Below are 20,974 nucleotides of genomic sequence, written 5' to 3' on the forward strand. Positions count from 1 at the left end.
TCATCCTTAGAGGAGAACGTTGGATCGATCAAATCGCCATTTACTTTGTTTTAGATCTCAAATATTATTTTATTTGAAAATAATTAGATATACAATTTTTCTCCTTTTTTTCTCGTTCCCCTCTTTAACGTCCTTTGTATGTTAAATTTAATTAAATAAAGCTGTCAAATATTAGTTTTTAATCAAAGGCGTCCGCAGAATTTTTTTCAGGAGAGAGGCATAAAATGTTATTCAGATTGATTTAAATATATGCTTTGATATATATACATCTTTTAATATTAATAAGAATTATGATTTTTTTTTCACTTTTTAGGGGGGAGGGAAGGTGCCCCTCCTTGCCCCTTCCCCCTCTTGCGGACGCCCAGGCTTTTAATATTACTATTAACGATTTCAAAATGATATCGCACCACAAAATATTTCCGTCGTCTTCGCGGTAAAACGATGTGAAAATTCGCCACAAACGATCCATCCATTGTTTAGAAATCGCATCCGTGGTCCTCCTACTGCGCACACGCGTAAGCCGCGAAATAAATGCCGACCTGTGTATACGCACAGCCGGTGGATTATATCTAAGATATTCATCCGTATGAATTTATACCGTGTCGGTAACACACCTCACGCGGTATCATCTTGCCTTTACCGAGGTTCTGTAAGATACGGTCGCTTCTCCTCTCCCAAGTGGAAGTGTATTTCCCTTATATGACGGTCACCCCCCAAATCCCTCCTACCCCCGTTGTTTCGTTCCTCTCGTGTGTGTGTGTGTGTGTGTGTGTGTGTGTGTGTGTGTGTGCGCGCACATGCGGGAGAATTTCTTTTAGAGAACAAACGCCGCTTGTGCTGCATCGTGAAAGCAAGATCGGGTATCTGCCGGATCGCCCATCACGCGCTTCATTGAATTTTGATTGCGCTGCCGCGATAAGCTCCGCAGTTGTACAAGCTCGAGCGCTAATTGGAAATTTAGATAATCGCATCTACATGAGTATAGATCGATATCTTACTCGGTCGACGCGATCGCAAAGTCTCGATGGGATTAAGTGACCTCGTTACGTAGATGTACTCTCCACAGCACGCTCCGGAATATCACCAAGCGACGAGTCCATATACGCGTCCCATTCGAAACAATCAGGCGAATGCGACTTTTAAAGAACTTTATGAGACATCGAATAGCAGCATCGTCCAAGAGTGAACTTCGAATATTGATATAGTTCAAAACTTTTTATGGTAAAATATATTTTAATATATATATATATTTTTTTTTTAAATAAATAAATAATATATATATATATATATATATATATATATATATATATATATGAACAATTACATAGTATAAAAGAAACTGTTCTCTATAAAGTTTAATGTAAATAGACGATAAAGTGAGATTGAAATACAATTTTTAGTGTCCATCTCTTTTCCTCGTTTATCGACAATTTTGGTAACCACTCTGAATAAAGTTTGCGTTCTCATGACATACTTATATTAAATTCAAGACCTGTATCAATTTGTATAAATAGAATGCATCGAGCTTTATTACGAATGATTAATGACGTTTCATTCGGAAAGTGAGTCGACTTAAACGCGAGCTATTCATGAATTTCATGAGTAATTGGACGACTATTTTTTTGCGAAAGAAAAAGAGGAAGAGAGAGAGAGAGTTGATCACTAATTTAACATCAAGCAAATTACAAAACATCGTAAAGGAGGTCATTAAACAGCGTAACGATATTGTTAACAATTAAACTTGTGCAGTCTTAACTTTTCAATTAATCTCAAAAGATATATTTTTAACTGTGCCACTAAATTTTGCACAAATATGCAATGTTATACAAATTTAAGATGTTTTTATAAATAATTAATGATCCATCAATTTAACTCTCTTAATAACACAGTTTAGCATCTAAATTTAACTTTCTTAATAATAAGTTAAGTCATTACATGTAAACTCTCGTCTAATAAATTTATTTCAACACCATAATCGTCTTTATATATAAACTATTTTTACATTACATTACACTGAGAAAAAAATACGACATATTAAAAAAATACAACATATATTAAATCTAACATGACATATATTTGACTTAAATATTTAAATTTTTCAATCAAAAAATAATAATTAGTAGAGCGGATTTAGTCAAATTAATAACTTTTTTTTTTCACTGTAACGTAAAAATAGTATACACAATATCGACCAGGATAAAAAAAAAAACATATTTTTCTCTTAGGTATATCTCGATTTTAATCTGTTGTATGAAGCGAAAGCCTCGAAAAGAGAAGGGCATAAATTTTTCACAAAATTCCGGAGCGCACTGCCCCGCCAGTAAATCGCCCTTTGCTACTCGATATGCACAGAGAGACCGGGATGATAGCACATACGCACTTAATTAACATTAATCGAGTCAGTCCATTCGATTGGAAGCTAGCGGTGACGTACAAACCAACCGCGGAATCGTTCGTCGCTTCGACGAATCGACGATTAGCTAGCTACCGCACCTCTCGCTGATTAAAATCGGCGCATCGCGATTCACTGTCGACGACGGGTAGGTTCCATCGATTAAAATAATCGTCGCGATTTTTCCTGCTTTGTCCAGAAAATCCTGCGCAATTCGACGATCTTCGTCGAGCGTGCGGCTCAAATAATCGAATCGATCGACGTCCTCTCGTTTCGTCGAATCGATCGGTCTGGCAAAACTACGTGTCCTTGAGCTCCCATATCGCGCAGCGTGATGCGTCAATCGATCGCAATTATCTCGAGCGAGATCGAGATTCAAACGTAGATCGTAAAGCGAGAGAGATATGAAAATTTTCGCATAACTAAATGGCGCATTTTTTTTTCTTTATTATTAATTTTTGTCGGATAAGACAGACAAACGATATTATTAATTTCATCAAAACTATGTTATTTTAATGCTCAGATTATCACAGTATATAAATTTTGTTAGAAGAGAGAAAAAACAAGATTATAAATTTACATTGTACCAAATTTATCCCATATGGCGAGAAAATTAATTCGATATATTCGATAATATTGCGGGTGCACGACGACGCTTCGCATTTTCAGCGCCGCAAAATGGAAATTTTTTTTATGAAGCGTATACCTGATGGCGAAATATTAAATTCCAATATTAAATTTTCGACATGCCGTACTGACGCTGCGTAACCAATAGGACCTTTACGCTATTTCAACCACTGCTATTCACTGATAATACTGCTATTCTCTATTTCAAAATGTCATACTGTTGTAAAATTTTCAATTTAAAGAAGAATATTATCGATGTTTTCAATTGAACGCACAGCAAAATGCTGCGCAAAAAAAAAAAAGAGAAATACAAAAATAAAGATAATCATCTGAATTTACGATAGCGCCGCGTATTAACATAATATGTGTATTGCGTTTTCAATAATGACTGATAAACCGTGTGTATAGTCTCAGAGAATGCATCGCTATCGGGGCGGCGCCGCGATAAAAGCCGCGAGAGCGAGCTAAGCCGATGAAAGATACGAAGTATATGACGCCATTAGTGGTCTCGAAACCGGCGAGAATTCCATCGTGTATCATCTGGTGCGGCTTGGACCGCGACCGGGGCCGCGATCGGGAGCGCCGGAAATTTGTTAACGGAATTAAGAAAGGCGGAGAGGGCGAAGAGCGGCGATAATCCGCACGAGGGATATTAAAAGCCGGCGATAAGTTACGGCAATGCGGGCGCATTTACCGTGCTCGACGGCTGACAGGACGTCGGAAGCGCGCCGTAAAACGGTGAAAAGCCGGAATGTTCGACGCGAGGGTCGCGCATTCGTCTTAATCAAAGAGAAATATTAGGTGCATTCTACCTATTTCGCAAGGGGATGAAAAGTGTCAGCCCACTCGCCGGCTCGAAAGAAGCGAACGATAGCAAAAGCGGAGAGAGATGGGAGGGGGGAGGGGGAAAGGAGAAGAAAGAGAAAAGAGAGGGAGAGCGAGAGAAAGGAAAAAAGGAAGGTAGCGAAAGAAATGGAATGCACCCGAGCGCGAAGATTCTTCCCCGTCCGCGTTATCGGGCATGACGTCGTTGAAATAAATCTTCAGGCCCGCGACGTTCTCTCCTCCACGACACATATACACCTCCGACTCGCTTCGAGTTGTCGCGAAAGTATGTTATTACGCCGGCAAAAACGAAGCTAATTTCGTCGTTCGCGCGAAATATATAGCGAGGCTCTTATCATCGACGAGAGGAAAACGGGCTTATCGTCGAAATAAACCAGAGAGCTCTGACACGAGAAGCTCTTTGTGACAGCAAAAAATGCCGCGGATGAAAATCATCGTGTTTAATCCTCGAATTAAATAAAAGTAATAAATGAAAAATTTCATTCTACAATTAACTTTGTTGAATATAAAATATCGCGATATTAAATATGAAATTTTTAATAAAAAAATATTCATACGTTCGTCATATTATATTCACATATAATACAAAAATCTATCCTTTACTATTTATGTCATAAAAATCATAAAAAAGAAATGCATATAAGAAATATTATTACAAAATAAAATCACTATGAATTTTAAAGAGAAAGCCATAAGAGAGAGAGAGAGAGAGATGAAACACATTAATTTATGAATCGATCGGTACAAAGTCATTACCGCACGATTCTTTCTGCTCATCTGATCATCTCGTTTCGCAAAGTCTGCAGTTTCGCAACTTTTACAAATTAAACGACCCCACACTTGCGATCGGATATTCCCCTTTCGCGCTCGTCAGCCCTTTTCTCGGTTCGTGCTCGAGACGCGACTTGCGGTGTCATGAATAAAAAATTAGTTGGCGCCTAAGTGCAATAACAAATCTTTGCGCGCCCACATCTACTCCACGGCCCGTTTTAATCTCCATAAGAAGACTCTTTAAAACGCGATCACGGAGAGTCGTCTCCGCGTACGACTGATCCATTTCATCCGGTAATCCCCTCGGCTGCATCAGCCCCGAGATGCTGCAGCATTAGCTTTTGTATAAGCGCGGGGCGTCGTGCTTCGCGGACGGATTTGCACACGTGCTTGAAATCATACTCCTCAAGAGAGAACCGCTACTACGTGATTTAAAACGACCGTATGTAGCAAAGTCCAATTTATGACCGTCTGCTCAAGCAAAGAGCTTGCCAGATTTTAGCCGCGACAAGTATTTTCGATAAATTAAATCTTGTTACCATAAATATATATTTTAATTGTATATATTTATTATTACCATAAATATATATTTTAATATATATTTCAATAAATTTATATTTTAATATATTCGTAGATGAACGTCTTTTGTTATAACTTGCTTGTCTTGTTTCCATGAAAAACATGATTTTAGGCTCACGCCTGGTTAGCGCAATTTTTCCAGCCGTGATTTTTTCGAAGGAAGAGGTGCTCTCTCTCAGTTACACAAAATACATGAGAAGGAAAGAATTTCGATCGTCGACGAAGTTGAATTATTGATTCGCATCGATCGTTCACGAGCTATGGTGCTTGCGTATCCTGTAAAGTGATGGCGCTTCGGGCCGTCATACGAGTCACCGAGTTTCGCATTTCACATTCGAGGGGTGCCTAACAAACCCGCATTTCTAAACTTTGCCCGATATCAGCTGTGCGTCACGCACGCCGTTTGGTTCGAGCTTGTCATCGAAAATACCTCTGCACGTGACATACCGTTGATTGCCACCTGAAGACCAAACGACAAGCCCGAACGTTTGTGGACATTTTTATCTCCGCGCTTTTTCTCTCTCTCTCTCTTTTATTGCCGAAAAACGCAATAATCCAATTTGTAAATTCCAATTCGCTACGCATCGCGATCAGATTTATGCAAGAGCTCGATCAATTCGTTTTGTGCATTTTCGATTTGAAATCGATGCGCGTGCAAAATATAGCTATTTACTGTGCTATACAGTTTCCTCTAATTATCAAGTTAATTATTACTGCGTCATTATCACGCGATGGAAAATCCGATAAACCGACTCAATTTTTCCGCAAAAATATAAAACTCAAACAATACGCGTGCGTATATTAATCGAGCGATAAGGTTGACAACAAAAATCCGGAATGGCGGAAAATTCCTAATCCGATTCACTCTCTCTCTCTCTCTCTCTCTCTCTCTCTCTGATTCACGGTTGGATAAAAGGGGAGAAAAAACCAAACACAATACGGAAAAAGAGAAACATGCGGGCATGCAAAAGGGAGAAAATCAAATGGCTTGCTTGTTTAACCGAAACCGTATAGTGGATGCGTTGAACCGCGATCGCGACCGAGAGGAGCAAATGTCAGCTGTGAAACGTGATCTGTTTACCGCGCGCAAGAAAGTGGCGGAAAAAATTGCGCCATTTCCACGGTAGACGCCCGCCGTCAAAGGTTCGGATAACATCAAGCGCGCGCGCGTCAATCAGCATCCGGCGGTATCATCGGGATGGCTTTATCGCTGCGCGCGCGCGCACTCGGTCTTCTCCCTAATTTGTTTCGAACCGCGCGATAGGACCGCGCGGCGCGCTCGTCGGCCTCTCGATATTCGCGCATCGTTTGATGAAAAAACCTACTGGCACGGAAATATATTCCGCCGACAGATGTAGATAAAACGAAACCTCAACGCCTCCGCTTTGCGGATTTATGAACGATCTATTTCCGGAATGTATGCGGTACGCCATAGAGATTACACACACATACGTCCTTTATACGTGGATCTTTCAACGAATTTGGAATGAATACTATTGATGCGATTACAGCAGTCTTTTATATCGTAAATGTGATGAAAGGATAAATAATGTTATAAATTTTCTTAAATTGATATAATAAAGTCTCGAACAAAAATTCTCCCTAAAAATAAATTTAACATGAATCATGACATAGGCATTGAAACTGATTTCTGAACGTTTTGATTAGAAAAAAAATTCATAAAAAAATTGGTAATACATATAATGGTAAAATATATATATAATAATCAAAAAAAATTCTAGATAAAAGAATTCAATGTGCAAATTTTAACGATTTTATATCCGGCCATTTCCTTTCAAAAAATGAAATTGATAAGAAATACTTTCTTTTTTTTTCTCCGTGATTCCGGTAGCAATAAAATATACACAGAGTTGATCTTTCAAAGAACGGTAAGCGAACGCACTCGTCATTCGCATCAGGTCTCTCGATCGACAAGCATATCTACCTTTCACGTTCTTACATTACCGAGTATCGTCGATCACGTCTGCAACTCGGATTATCAAGAATTCCCAATACCGTATATACACACGTTCGTTTGACGAATATAGAGAGCGTGGTGCCGTTTTCCTCCTCCTTCTTTTTCTTTTTTTTTCTTTAGTTTCCGTATCCCGCACACAACGAAACTGCGAGAAGCTGACAAAGTGTGAGTTATGAATACAAGAGTCGAGAGCGCGCAAACACGTCGATACTTTTTATTTCGCCGAGCGAATGTCTTTTCGCCTTCTTCCTTCCTTCCGTGTCTCACATCTCTTTTCGTTGCTCCCGCGAAAGTTGCGTGCAAACTCGATACGAAACACAGCCAGCGCATTTATCTGCCGGACGAAATTATTATTTATTCCTTCTTCTCACCGCACTCTCGGAAACATGCACATTTTTCTTGTATATTAACTCGCGTACGATTAGGGCTGCCAGTCATCCTCCAATCGAGAGGGCAGTCCTCTAATTTAGTAAAATTTTTTCTGTCCTCTGAAAGACGCTATTTATTCTCCAATTTCGGCAAAAATGTTTCCTCCTTTTTTTTTCGTCGAGCAATGTTACGTAAATATCTTGTTAATAGATATAATTTTAAATAAATTAATAATTATGCCTGCAATGTTTATTCATTTTTATTTTCATCTGTCCATTCAATGATTTTTTTTTTTTTGCTAAAACTGCTTCATGTCCTTTATTCGGAATTTTCAAATTTGGCAACCCTACGTACAATCGAGTCGTAAAAAAAAAGTACGCTATTGGTTGCGTTCTTGCAGAATTAATATGTGATGCTCTCTCGAAAATAGGCAAAAGCAAAGCGTGAATATATATATATATATATATTGCATCATACATAAATTATCTAAATTCAAATTTGCAGAGAGAATTTTCTCGCCTTGAAACTTGATCATCAATTCGAGCATTTAATTATTAATTTTTAAAATAAATTTTCTCATAATTGACGTTCGGAAATCAGTTTTGATGTCTGCGTTGTAACACGTTTCAATTTGTTTTTAATAGAAAAGAGCAATGTTAACTTTAAAATATTTTACATTTAGTCAGAGAAACTTTTTTTTAAAATTAAATACGTTCGAAAAAAAAAGAAGTTTAAATTTAATCAGTAATTTAATTAAAAACACGCAAAGAGAAAAATTTAATTTTTTTCCCCTCAATACTTCTGACAAGAAGACCGCCTGTTTTTTAATATTATTTTTCACGCAGAAATTCGCAGACGTTATTGCGCGGATGCTTGCGCGTAAATTCCTCATTAACGAGTCACTGGTTAATCATCGGGTTGTCGAACTCTCGGTGATTCGCGAAAACTATGCATCCGGTGATTGTTTATTTAAACGATAAAACAATCCTCCTAGCGATCGCGTATTACGTTGCCACCGACTCGCGTTGCAAACGCGAAAGGCCAATCTGTATCGCGATAGCGCGAATCGCGATAAGGTCCATTCTCGAAAGTGCGTCGGGGCCCGATAAGATATCCGATGTATGGAAATCTGGTCTGTCCGCCGATTAGCCACCGAATGCCGGTGGTCGTTTGATTTATGACACATACTAACTTTCAACGCGTAAATCTAACCGTGTACTTCGATCGAAGAGTCTACGCGGTAAAACGCAAGCGCTGCCTTTTACGTAACGGATGGAAATGCGAATCAATTCTGAAACTGAGCTGTTTCTCTTGGTTCGAGATTAACCTACCTAAGATAGAATTCAGGGTCAGCGATAAGCTACGGTCACTAAAACTATTTCAATCGAATAGATGTTGATAGACTGTTGATATGTCGTATCGATTGGTATGTATAAATGTTTATATTTGTTGAACGCAAACGTATATTTCTATTTGTCATAGAAATTTAAATAAATATTAATATAAAATATACATTGCAAAAATTGAATTGAAATTTTTCTTCTCGAAATAAATAAATACTATTCGCAGAAGCGTTTCAAAATGTAAAAGATTGTTATCTCCTCTTTATTGTCGGAATTTCGTTAGATCGAGTCTTTTTCGACGAATGGAAAAAAGCGAATCGATACAAGCAAACAGCTGAGACAATTCGTTTGCCAGATCCCATAAATCTACGTCGCGAATAATTTAACTCGCGATGCCACCCACGTTACCTCCGACCTAAGCTAACATTAACGAGAGAGAGTGTGTGTGTGTGTGTGTGTGTGTGTGTGTGTGTCTACCGCAATACACAGCATCCGACAGGATCAAAACGCCATTGTAACGATCGACCTTTACTATTTCGAGAAGGCGACCAGCATAAACGCTCCAATTATCGCCGAGCATTCTCCGACCATTCTCCGTTTGCGACCAACGCTTTGTTCATGGGACGTTCACAGAAAGGGGCTATGGGAAGCTTCGGATACTCTCGCTCCATCTGCTCACCTTGCCCTTTCCCACCATCTCTCTCTTTCTCTCTCTCTCTCTCTCTTTAATCTTCTACATCTCGTTGCGCATCATGATGTAAAGGCTCATCAAAGCAGCAAGCTATTTTCAGTTAATGCAAATAGGGAAGAAACGGAAAATTTGCACGGTGTTCTCGTCGTGAATAAACGATTGAATTTATTGTTATTGCGTCGCGTCATAAATTCAATAATGATCGACGCCTTCAATTACGTAAAAGCGACGTACCACGCGTTTCGTTTGAATACTCACACTTAATTTATCGTGTAAAGCACAAGAATTGCCGTTTCCAATAGCGATGTTTAAGCAATGACAATCCTTGATATTCTTCGATTAAACGCGATATCCGGTTTGCGGATTAAATGTTAAGCGAATCAATACAAGGAAACTCAAATTACACGGAAAAAGAAAAATCGCGTAGAAGAATAAAAGAGAGAGAGAGAGAGAGAGAGAGATTGCAAAATTCCGCTAGATAAAATTAACACAGAATGAAAAAGAATTCTAAACCTCATTGTGTATTTCTTCTAAAGACATTCCGCGAAGCGGCGTCGGCTTGTGGCGGCCCATTATTATTAAAATTACATCAGCATCGATGTTCTAATTGTTCCGTCCAATTCCAAGAACGTGACGGCGCATAATTCGCTCACTGTCAGCTGATTTATATACATACATGATACACAATAGTGTGCCTTGCGCTAGTGTCAGATTCACTTAAGATTATAAAGATGAGAAAATTACTCGACATACTCTAATCTTTCGCGTGTATCAAAACTATATATATATATATATATATACTTAATATTATAAAAAAATTAATCAAAGAATATATAAAATTTTATTAGAATTAATTTCTTTGATTATAATTAATTTAATTTTACTTAATTTTATTTTATTACAATTATTTTTTATGTGGCACATAAAAATTAATAAAATAAAATGCGATTTCCGCAAATTCCTGGGGAATTTAATCGTTGATTCGGATAATCTTGATATTTGTCAAAAGAATGATGACACCGGAGCAAAATTAAATATATGCCATGTGCTGACTGCGACGAAATTGATAACGAAGTATTTCAGACGCGCTTACATCATTTTATCGTTACTCTCATCCTACGTCGTACGCTTAATTATAATGGTTGTAAACAATCTCCGGTCATAGCGGTTACTTCATAAAATTTATTTGTGTTTTCGTACCTTTGCCTTTCATCGTATCCGAAATATATGCGATGCCTTGCACGTGTGCTCTATTTTCATTCATCCTTCCGTTTTGCCCTTATAACCTGCTTAAAACTTCCCTTCCTCTTCAGCAATACCACCATTTCGTTATATAATGTTTTTAAATTATTTTACGTGATTTTGTTTTATTAAATTATTAATCTTAAAAAGAAAAAGAAAACGCAATTGCGTGATTCTTTGTAACTCGTAAAAAGTTCCATAAAAATTGTAAGATAAAAAATAAAGTAATATACAATCATTTATCGCAAAAACCCACGTATCTCCAATGCTTTACCGTCCTCGGTATATATTATGAAAAAGACAGACGAGACATATTCGGGCGAAAACGGTCTCGCGCACGAGACGAACGGTTAAGCTTAACTGCGTTTGAGAGCCGCTGCGTTGCGCGTGTTTGGCATAAATTTAACAGATCGTAAAAATCGCTCAGCAGACGTATACATATAAAAACGGCGATATTATTGCCCTATTCGTGCTGCCGCACGAAAGAGACCGAAAGGAGGCTCCGGGATATCGCGCGCGCCCCATTTTCCTCTTCCGCGTTTCCAGAGTCAATTCTGACCGCCACCTGTGGCTTCGCGCGCCGATGGCGTCTTTCACGGCCACCTCGAATTCTCCTATAACGTCGTCGACCGAGCGCCTTCGAAAAGCCGCGTGCTACAAGCGCACACGCACACGCGTATCGATGAATAGACGTAACACACACGGCGCCGCCGCGTTCTCGCAGTTAGCACCTCGCGAAAAATAAACATCTCGCTGCGACGCGATAAGCGCGAGAAGCGGACGCGCGCGGTCCCCAAGGTCATCCCAAATTCCAGTTCCGGATCGATCGATGTGAAAACGGGAGAGAGCAAAAGAGACATTGAAGCGAAGGAGAGAGAGAGAGAGAGAGAGGGGCAACGATCGGATGTAAATCACGGAATAATTAAGGAAATTTTTTTTCTTGATATAACGTCTCAAATATTGTAAAAACTAATACGTTATTATTGTTTATTTATTTTAAGCTGTTATGTTTTATCGTTTGTGTAAGACAAATTTTATTCCTCGATTCTTCGCGTATCAATTGCACGTAAGAATTGCAAAAAAAAAACAAAAAAAAAAACATTAAATATCTCTGCCTCGCAATCACTGTCTCTTATAAAGTTTTATAATTATTAATTGGTACGCATTTTACCGAAATGTTTATAAAACACTTTGGAGATAATATGACGGCTCGTGATAACGTGGCTCTCTCTCTTTGAGATACAAAATACACGCAACGCGTGTCGCGTAGCGCTTAATCGAGTAATCGCTTCGAGGAAGTTTCCCGATAGACTGCCATTCCGAAAGACGAGCAGAGAAAGACGAGATAATTTCCCTTCGGGCAAAATATTGAGAGTATCGGGAGTGATGGCAGATTGGCAATATCTCGCGACTACTATTGCCTTTCCATTTGCTAGACTTTAAAACGACACGGGCAAAAGATCCCGGAAAGATTAGCTTTATCTCTTGCGCTCGCGCAAAAGTGTTATCTCGTGGAACGCAATTACTTTCGCCCACTGTTGATGAGGACGACGTCTCACGATCAATCGATCTCTCGCGTCTGACAGCGGACTAACAGATGGACACCGGCGCTGTCAGTTGAAGCGCTACCAGAGCTACGTAAGACGGGCCAACAATATCAAACCGAGTGTGCGAGCGACAAACCGCACGTGGTCGTCGGTGATATCGCACAAAATACGTGAACGAAACGGCACGCGACATATATATATATATATATACGCAGAATAATAAAGATAGATAAATATCCGAAGTACTCTCCGCATTCTTACCATATTATCGTGACGTGAACGTCATTTGAGAGATCGATGAAGTGACGACGATGAATCTTTTGTAGAACTACAATGTACAAATACAGCGTGTACCTTTTCGGAAAACTGCGTATTAAGAGAGTTTTAGTTTTATATATACTTGCAGTTTGACGTTAACGACGAGAGATATATTTTCTCGCCACAAATCGCCGCGAAATAAAATCGCGCGAAGAATTCGATTTTATTTCACTCGACGATCAGCGTACGTAAATAAATATAGCACAACAAAACAGCAGTTATGTAACACGATACAAGGCTCTCGGGGCTCACTTGGCCCGTTCGCATTTTTTTTTACCACTTCGAAATTAGCCGAGTCGCCGACGCGCGTATCACGCGCGGCTGTCATCGATGAGCCGCGTAAAAACGACGACGATATTGCACGTGCGCAATTTTCGGGCACTTTACGTATGTAAACCTCCCCCCCCCCGCCTCCTCGGATCTCTCTTCGCTCTCGGCACCGGCAACGTCGACGCGTCGTGTTTTCCGTTGATACTTACTGCGCACCGCCGGCTAAAACATCTCGCGAAATATACGCATACAACAACCGAGAGATTCCTCTTCTCTTGCAGGCCCACCACACACCACCGTCCAGGCCCTCACCCGAGCCTCTTCCGATCGAACACGCAGGCTAGACGGGACTGTAAAGGGCCCTTCGTCTCTTCGAACGTGCCCTTTTTCAGCCGAGAATTTTTTCGAAGAAACGAAACGCACGCACTCGATGACGCTTATATCGAATTATTCGTCTCAACGTCCGATCGGACACGTCGTGGTTTAACGCGTCGCGCTAATCGCGATTCGCGCAACACGATTCCTCTCCCCTTATCGCTCCGTTCACTCGCGCGCGCGACGAGCAATCGCCAAGCACTCACGCGAGGCGCGAGCCGAGACTGACTCGAGGCGCGACTAGCCCGTCGGTTTTATACGAGTGAGACTGCCTTCCCCCGGCGGCACACGACGCGTATGTACGCACCGAAGGAGCAGCCACCGGGCCGCTCAGACGCTACCTGGCCCTGGACGATGCCGCTTCGAATCGTTCGTGAAAAACATTGATTTGACGCCGTTGAAAGTTGCCTTTGAATCGTCGAATCGTTCGCGAAGAAACGGTTCCCCTCTTTGCTTTTCTTTCCTTCTTCTTTCTCTATCCTTCGCTCTCTCTCTCCTTTTCGTCGACAAGCTCGCGCAACGACGAGTTCTAACAAACGTAACAAACGCCTTCGATCGGCCGAGCACTTCCTATCTACCTACGCTTTTCCGGGATCTTCGAGCAATTTCGCAGAAAACATACGGCGAGTCGTGTGAAAAGGCCGGCGTGTCGAGATACCGAAATGAGATTCTGTTTACATACCTTCGCGAGGCGAATGATGATGCGATACGATCTTTGAGGCGTCGAGAATAAGACGTTTCGCGGTGAGCGCCGTGCCAATTTTGCGAATATTTCTGAACGCTTTGATGTATGTTATAACTCTGATGTGTCATATCCGGGCTTGTGTGTAAATATTTCAACTATCGTGCACGATAATTATACATTGCTCGTTATAATTTGTTGATATTATACTGATATAGAAAATTAATTTGAATACAATTTATCTAATAAATATGCTGGAGAGAGCTATGAGTATGAGTTTCCGCATGAATGCTTATTAATGCTCTTTAAATAAAATATGATTAATAATAATTCATCATAATTATAGAAACTAATTGCATTGTTTTATTATATATATATTTGTTCTGATAGGAAATATTTTAAAATACAAAATATATTTTCTCTCTTAAAATTCTCATGATATTGAATATAAAAATCAAAATTTTTATAAAATATTTCTTTTGTATATTAATTAAATTTTATTAAAAAATAAAATATATGTTAAATATTAATATTAATTTTAATAAAATTTATTAAATTTATTAAAATTTATTAATAAAAATATGGAAAATATATATATAATCTTTTTTATATCTAATCTTTCTAAATTATTAAATTAAAAAAAAAAATTTAATCTTTAAATTTCTAAATTATTAAAACTTAATTTAGCATTGTTTTATCTTTGTTTATTTATATCATTAGTGCAAGCAACTCTGATTACAATTCTGAAAAAAGCAAAAGAGCAAGCAAACAATCATGAAGTTACGTAATGGAATTGCGCGAAAGGCATTCATCTAATATTCTTGTGTGGTCAGCTAGAAAAAAAAATTTATCTGAGCTCTCTAGCCCAGGCTATCTTACGTTCTCATGAATAAGGATGTGGCCACTGTATTTCATGAGTCACTCGTTGTAGAGTATCGATATCACGTGGAATATCGATAGCGCAACTTTCCAGCCAATATATCTTTTTATAATACATATTAATCATTATCCTTGTGGATGTGCATTAACTTATTAGCGCAACGAACTTTCTTACGGAAGGGAAGCGCGTGAGTATCGATATCCCATTAGCCACGAGGCATCCTGTCACACGCGTCGCTAAGTGTAAATTAACGCGCAAGTTAACACGGGAGACGAAACTTCGCGCGTGTCGCCCGTCGCGTGACTCACGTCCTGATGCATCTGATGCATCTGAGCTCGACGACCCTGACAATTCGTACACAGCGGTCCTATTTCCGTCCTATATCGCGTTGCGCTTCGCGATTTCACATTCATTACTTCACGCGAGCGCGCGCGCGCGAATTTGGCAAGCCTCGCGACATATGATCTTGGTCAATGCCACAATAAATTCGCGTTCCCCCTCGTGAAAGATCTCTGACACATCAGCGACGACTCGCTATCCTTCCTTCGATTCATGAGACCCTTCCCTCCCTTCTTTCCTTCTGTTATCGTTGAATGTTTTTATTATTTTTTTTTTTTAACATTTATCTGACTTTGTATTAAGATGCGTCGTTTCTCGATTTGAATTACGAATTCTGCGTGTAGTGAGATAAGAAGAAAGAGAATGATAGATCAACAGAAGCAGGCGACGGTAACGACTAAAGGTCAACGGATTCAATTGATTCCGTTCTTACGTCGATTTGTTTACACAATCTCCCGCGCGATGTAAAGGTCAAGTTACGATCGTCACTTGAAACGAACGCCACCTGACACAACAATCCGCCGTTTTATTGATATTGTTGTAGGATTTCTATGGTCGATCGGATCGGGAAGACCGGAACAATTTCCGGCGAGAAGCTATATGCCACACTTGACCCTCCCAGGTTATCCTCGGCATTTTCTTCCGTCCATCTCTTATCCGATGAGCTTACAAAGAGGTTTTCATGCGAGAGGAAAAATTGCTGGTGAAAAATATTTCGTTTCTCTCTCTCTCTCTCTTTTTAATAAATAAAATAAAATAAATAATAAAATTCAAAAAATCGTTAACCTTTTTTCGCGTATAAATCATATTAATATTTAATTAATATTAAAATTCAATTAATTTAATTTTCCATCGAAAAGTAGCTTTATCAAATGATCTAGATATCGTCCAACGTAAAATATTATATCAACTAATATATAAAATATTATATCAAATAATGGTAAATAATATGATTTTGAATTAAACTTTTAGCAGTAGAACTGAAACACGCGCTTTTCAGCGTCGTATATTTAAAGTATGAATAAAAAAAGTTTATTTAATCAAAGCTTTAAGCTCAAGGCGAATCCGTGCGACTGGATATTAGAAAAAAGTTTGACGAGACGCCTTATTGCGAGAGATCCCACCACACTGTTACTCCGCTTTCGAGGAATCGCCACGGCAAGAAGTGCTCGAATCTATAACCGACACAAAAAAAAAGAGAGAAGGAGAGAGAAGATCCTGTCACCGCCACATTCACATAAGGGTCTAACCGCCCATCCTGGACGTCACTCGTAAGATAACGCACGTCAGAGTTTTCCAAAGATGCGACGTTTGCTCGCAGAAAATTATCTCGACCTGTAGCGGCAAAAGCAACGATATATAGAGAAAGAGAGAGAGAGAGAGAGAGAGCAATAATAACTCTCGAATCTGTTGGAACATCACGGTCTATATATACTTGCGAGTGAGAAGTGATGCCTATTTAATGACAAATTAAAGAGTGAGAGAGAGGGAGAGAGAGCTGGCGTGGAATTTCCCAAATTCGGCGCACCAAATGACAAGCACGAGAGGGAAATGCTTGGCTTTGCGACGCGACGTTGAAATACTACGAAGGAAATACGTGTGTACTACAGTTAAATACATATTTGAACGCGTCATAATTACATGGTTTTCGGAGTTGATGTTTTCGCGAATGATTTGTCGAGTATACGAGCGCATTTATTAACGTTATGAAAAAGCATCAGCATGTCTCCGCGCAAAATAATACGCTATACGCCTTTTTCTTTTTACTAATGTCCTAGTGTCAATTTTTTTCGCTTTAATTTTCGCATTGTGTACTTATATCAGGAGAACGCTATCAATTATTTGTCATCCACGTAATGACGAATAAACGCGAGATTTAGATGGTAGATCTTTCTCTTAATAGAGTCCGTCATATCTCTAAAAGAATATCTGAGCTTCCTTTCGTATGCCAATCTCATCTTGGGTGGTTCGTCAGGATTCACGGCATATTGCAATACTATCGCAAACTCCGCGGCGTCTGTGGATGTGCGCGCGGGCGCTAGCGCGCATAATGCAACTCCGGAGCGTATTACGCGACGAAACGTAACACGTTACACGATACGAGCGCGTCGACGTGATATTACTATGAGAGGCAGCCGAGACTCGTATTTCGCCGACGAGTACCCACGTCGAGTCCCCGGACTAATGAACGTACTGTCTCGAAATCCTACGAACCGGCGGCTTCCAGATTTTCCGCCACGTCGCGCCCCATATTCTAATATTTCGGAAAATCTTTACAGAAAAAGAATATAAATATTATATCTATGTATCTGTAATAATTTATCATATATCTACATATTTGTAATAATTTTTATTATAAAATTCTCTCAACTAGAGTTTGCTAGCGAAAGCTATAACCAAGCTGGAAAATATATTAAAGAAAAAAATTTCTCATAATAAGCCTGTACCTTTCGCCTTCATTCTGTACTTTTGCTACAATCCTCCTTTCTCCTCCATCCGAAAGGCTGAATATTTTATCCTACATGTAGAAAATGTGCGGCGAAAGCGCAGCAGCTAAAAGGAACAGGCTCAATAATCTCTGATCTTTACTCGATCCATTCGTCAAAAGCACGTGCGCTATGCATTTCGACGATTCGTATTCATGCGAGAAACACGTTTTTCTCAGCCAATACGTCCGATCTCGACGCGTAGTTCCACGTGGAAGTGCGACGTAGCACGTCGTAATGTAAAAGGAGGCCAACCTACGCCGCTCTAGAGAATAAATAACCACCTACTATCGATCCGAATCGTGACTCAGGACGAATCTCCGTCCGCATGAAGCAATCAGCTTCTATATCGAGTGTCCCGATGGTACCGGATGTTTCTCCGCTAATGATAGACTCCTATCCGAGGAACGCGATGGAGAAGCGAACGTTTCCCAAAACATATGATTTTGGAGTCTGGCCGAGCCTTTATTTGTATACGGTTAATTAACATATACATGAAGGCGGAGAGAGAAACGTACGTGCTACATCGTAATCGTATGTGTCACGCTTGACATATTCTTGAGGTTATCGCACCCGCGAGTGACGTAAATCCGTTGGAAGGTATATAAATCGTTCACATATCTCTAAGATACTTCAAATTTGCACATTTTATATTCACAGTTTCACGCTAATATATTGACTTATTCAGAAATATATCCGTCCCCGTTTCTCGGTGGAAAAAAAAAAAATAGCCATGTCGATGCTTTAGTCAACGAATAAATATTAGTTCGTTTCTCAGAAGAATAGTCATCTGTCATTAACTTTGTCAACTTGTCACATGTGTGATATTTTGTCATTCGGGTAATTGAATACGTGTCTACCGCATTTACAATGTCGTAAAATAAAAAAAAAAATTCAATCCAAATATAAAGTGTCTCTTAAAATACTATTCAACTAATGGAACGATTTTATTTCCGATTTAGGGCAAGCGAAAAGTCGATAAATATACGAATGTATTATCCGCAATATAGCAATATATCCGATACATGAAATGATTCGCGTATGAACGCGAAAGCGTGATTCACGATATAGAGTTTCCGGGAATGCGCAATTTATGATAATCTCCTATCAATCCAAATGCACTGGGTCTACTAAACTTACGAGAGCAACTCGACTCGATACTCTCGCTAAGCCTCGCTAAGTCTTGCGTACCATCCGAACGAAGAACGAGGGGATCAGAGAGAGAAGGAGAGAGAGAGAGAGAGAGAGAGAGAGAGAGAAAGAGAGAGAGGCAGATGGGATCAATACGAGGCAACAAGATCCCAAACTGAATTCTAACATCGATTCTAAGTCATCGTACTTCCTGGAAACGCCGGCTGCTTTTCTGTCTACGTGTATACAAGACACTTCAAAGAGAGAGAGAGAGAGAGAGAGAGAGAGAGAGAGAGATACTATTATTTTTCTCGAGTAAAATTTCACGTTTTAAATCATGGCAGCTAACAAATGTCAAATAAACGGCTAATTGAGAACTAATTAATCCGCGCTATACAATTTACGTGCAATTATGTAGGTATGTTTTAGAATGCGCTTGTTTATGAACTCATGCGCGATTCCGCTCACAACAAAGGTTACGCAGATACGGTTCGCGAGCCTTGATCGCGTCATGCGGAACGAGTTCTAATCCGCGCAGCAACATTTTGTAATTTAATCTCGATCCCTCGCGCGGTTACCGCCAATTCCCAAGGACTAACTTTATAGCGTAACCACACAAATCGTTGTAATTTATCTCGGGACAACCTGCAATTATATTTCCATTACGTAAAACTGCCGTTCCCCGATTAATCGGGCAAAAAACTGTCAATTTATTAACTACCGTAAGTATCGGTCCGAGCGGGCAATCAATTGCATAGCGACGTCAAGATTAAATTAAATTATGATATTTTTTTTTAAATATACTCTTACACTGTCATTTAAGCGCGAAAAGAGAAAGGGCGATGGATTTCGACGACTCGTCGTAACGCGTATTTTTAGTTCTCCCTCAACATGTGCGCAAGAAATCGTGCCGAAATCATTGGGAATTTTGACCACAAGTTTGCATTCCGCTTACGCAACGTACGCGCGTATATAGATGCACTCGGCGCACTCGCGCGCACGCTGGAAACGCAAAGCCGCTGCTGGTGATGGTCGGCCGTAGAATCGGCCGATGTGCGGTTGCATCGTGATGCAAAGGACACTCGCGAATACGGGTTGATTTACAAAGCCGAAGCCAGATAGTGCGTTGAGAGGCCAGTATCTCACTTTGCAATTTCTAAAACCGCAACGCGGCCCTCTCTCTCTCTCTCTCTCTCTCTCTCTCTCTCTCTGCAGCTACAAATTTAGGCGAGCGAGAATGAGAGACGAACCGCGATATCATCGATTGCTGCCGACGTTGTATCTTGCCCATATAAAGTTTCGAGATCATTCTCGCGCATGAAACATTCTTTTGTCCCTCATTCGTTCATCCGGCGAGAAGAGCGTCACGCGAGATGACGAGAGGCTTTTTTTGACGCTTGGTAGACATCGCAGACTTGGCAAAAACGTTCTCCATTTTAGTATTCCGAATATTATTTTCAATTTAATGTTTTTCTTCCAACCCCCTCCCTCATATGTAATGGAAAGGAAACGTTATTTATTATATTTGCAAACTCAGATATAATTATCGCGTTTGATATGAGTCTCCCTATCTGGTCGACAGTATAGTATAAAAAATAGGATTTAAAGCCAAATGTGTCACGCAATATCGCCCCAATAAATCGTCGTATTTATCAATCGAATAAAAATTGTTTTATTAAAATTGTTATTGTTGCGATATATTACATTATGACTATTCAGGGATTAGAAAAATATATCAATCAATGTATGTGATTAACATATATGCTTATGAAAAGAAGAAATGCGTGATGATTAATTTTTATCGATTTAAAATATATCGTATTATTATCCATATTTTTTTAACAGCCGAGTAAATTAATAACGTTCGAAAATAACTAAGATGTGCAAATATGCAAATATGAAGAAACAGTGTTGCCTCTGATTTCAATCAAACCGACAAAAGTTTTGTAAACTGGAAAAACGGATGAAATACGAGATTCTTTGTTTATTTTTCATATTATTACATACATTTTTTATTTAAATCTCGGCTTGCATTTCCCATTAAAATACATTTACGTTTGCATATCGCGAATATTATCGCTAGTATTTTAAATTCATATATATATTTC

At 39.4% G+C, this 20,974-nt stretch overlaps 1 protein-coding gene across 10 annotated transcripts in view; it reads right to left on the reverse strand.

The window, feature by feature from the left end:
* The window catches only part of LOC126857815 (cysteine-rich motor neuron 1 protein-like), a 263,792-nt gene that overhangs the window by 170,262 nt on the left and 72,556 nt on the right, over positions 1-20,974 (reverse strand). For 5 of the 10 annotated variants that reach the window (XM_050607596.1, XM_050607593.1, XM_050607591.1 and 2 more), the window contains exon 1: positions 13,183-13,558. The exons of 4 other annotated variants lie outside the window; for them this stretch is intronic. Coding sequence is in view for 1 of the 6 variants with exons in the window: in XM_050607589.1 (XP_050463546.1) it covers positions 10,797-10,860 (64 nt within the window). In the remaining 5 variants the exon portion in view is untranslated. Of the gene's footprint in view, positions 1-10,796; positions 10,980-13,182; positions 13,559-20,974 lie in introns of those variants that run through there. One more of the 10 variants, XM_050607589.1, reaches the window with a different exon arrangement.

This window comes from Cataglyphis hispanica, chromosome 23 (genome assembly GCF_021464435.1).
Source record: "Cataglyphis hispanica isolate Lineage 1 chromosome 23, ULB_Chis1_1.0, whole genome shotgun sequence".
In the NCBI taxonomy this organism is placed as follows: domain Eukaryota; kingdom Metazoa; phylum Arthropoda; class Insecta; order Hymenoptera; family Formicidae; genus Cataglyphis; species Cataglyphis hispanica.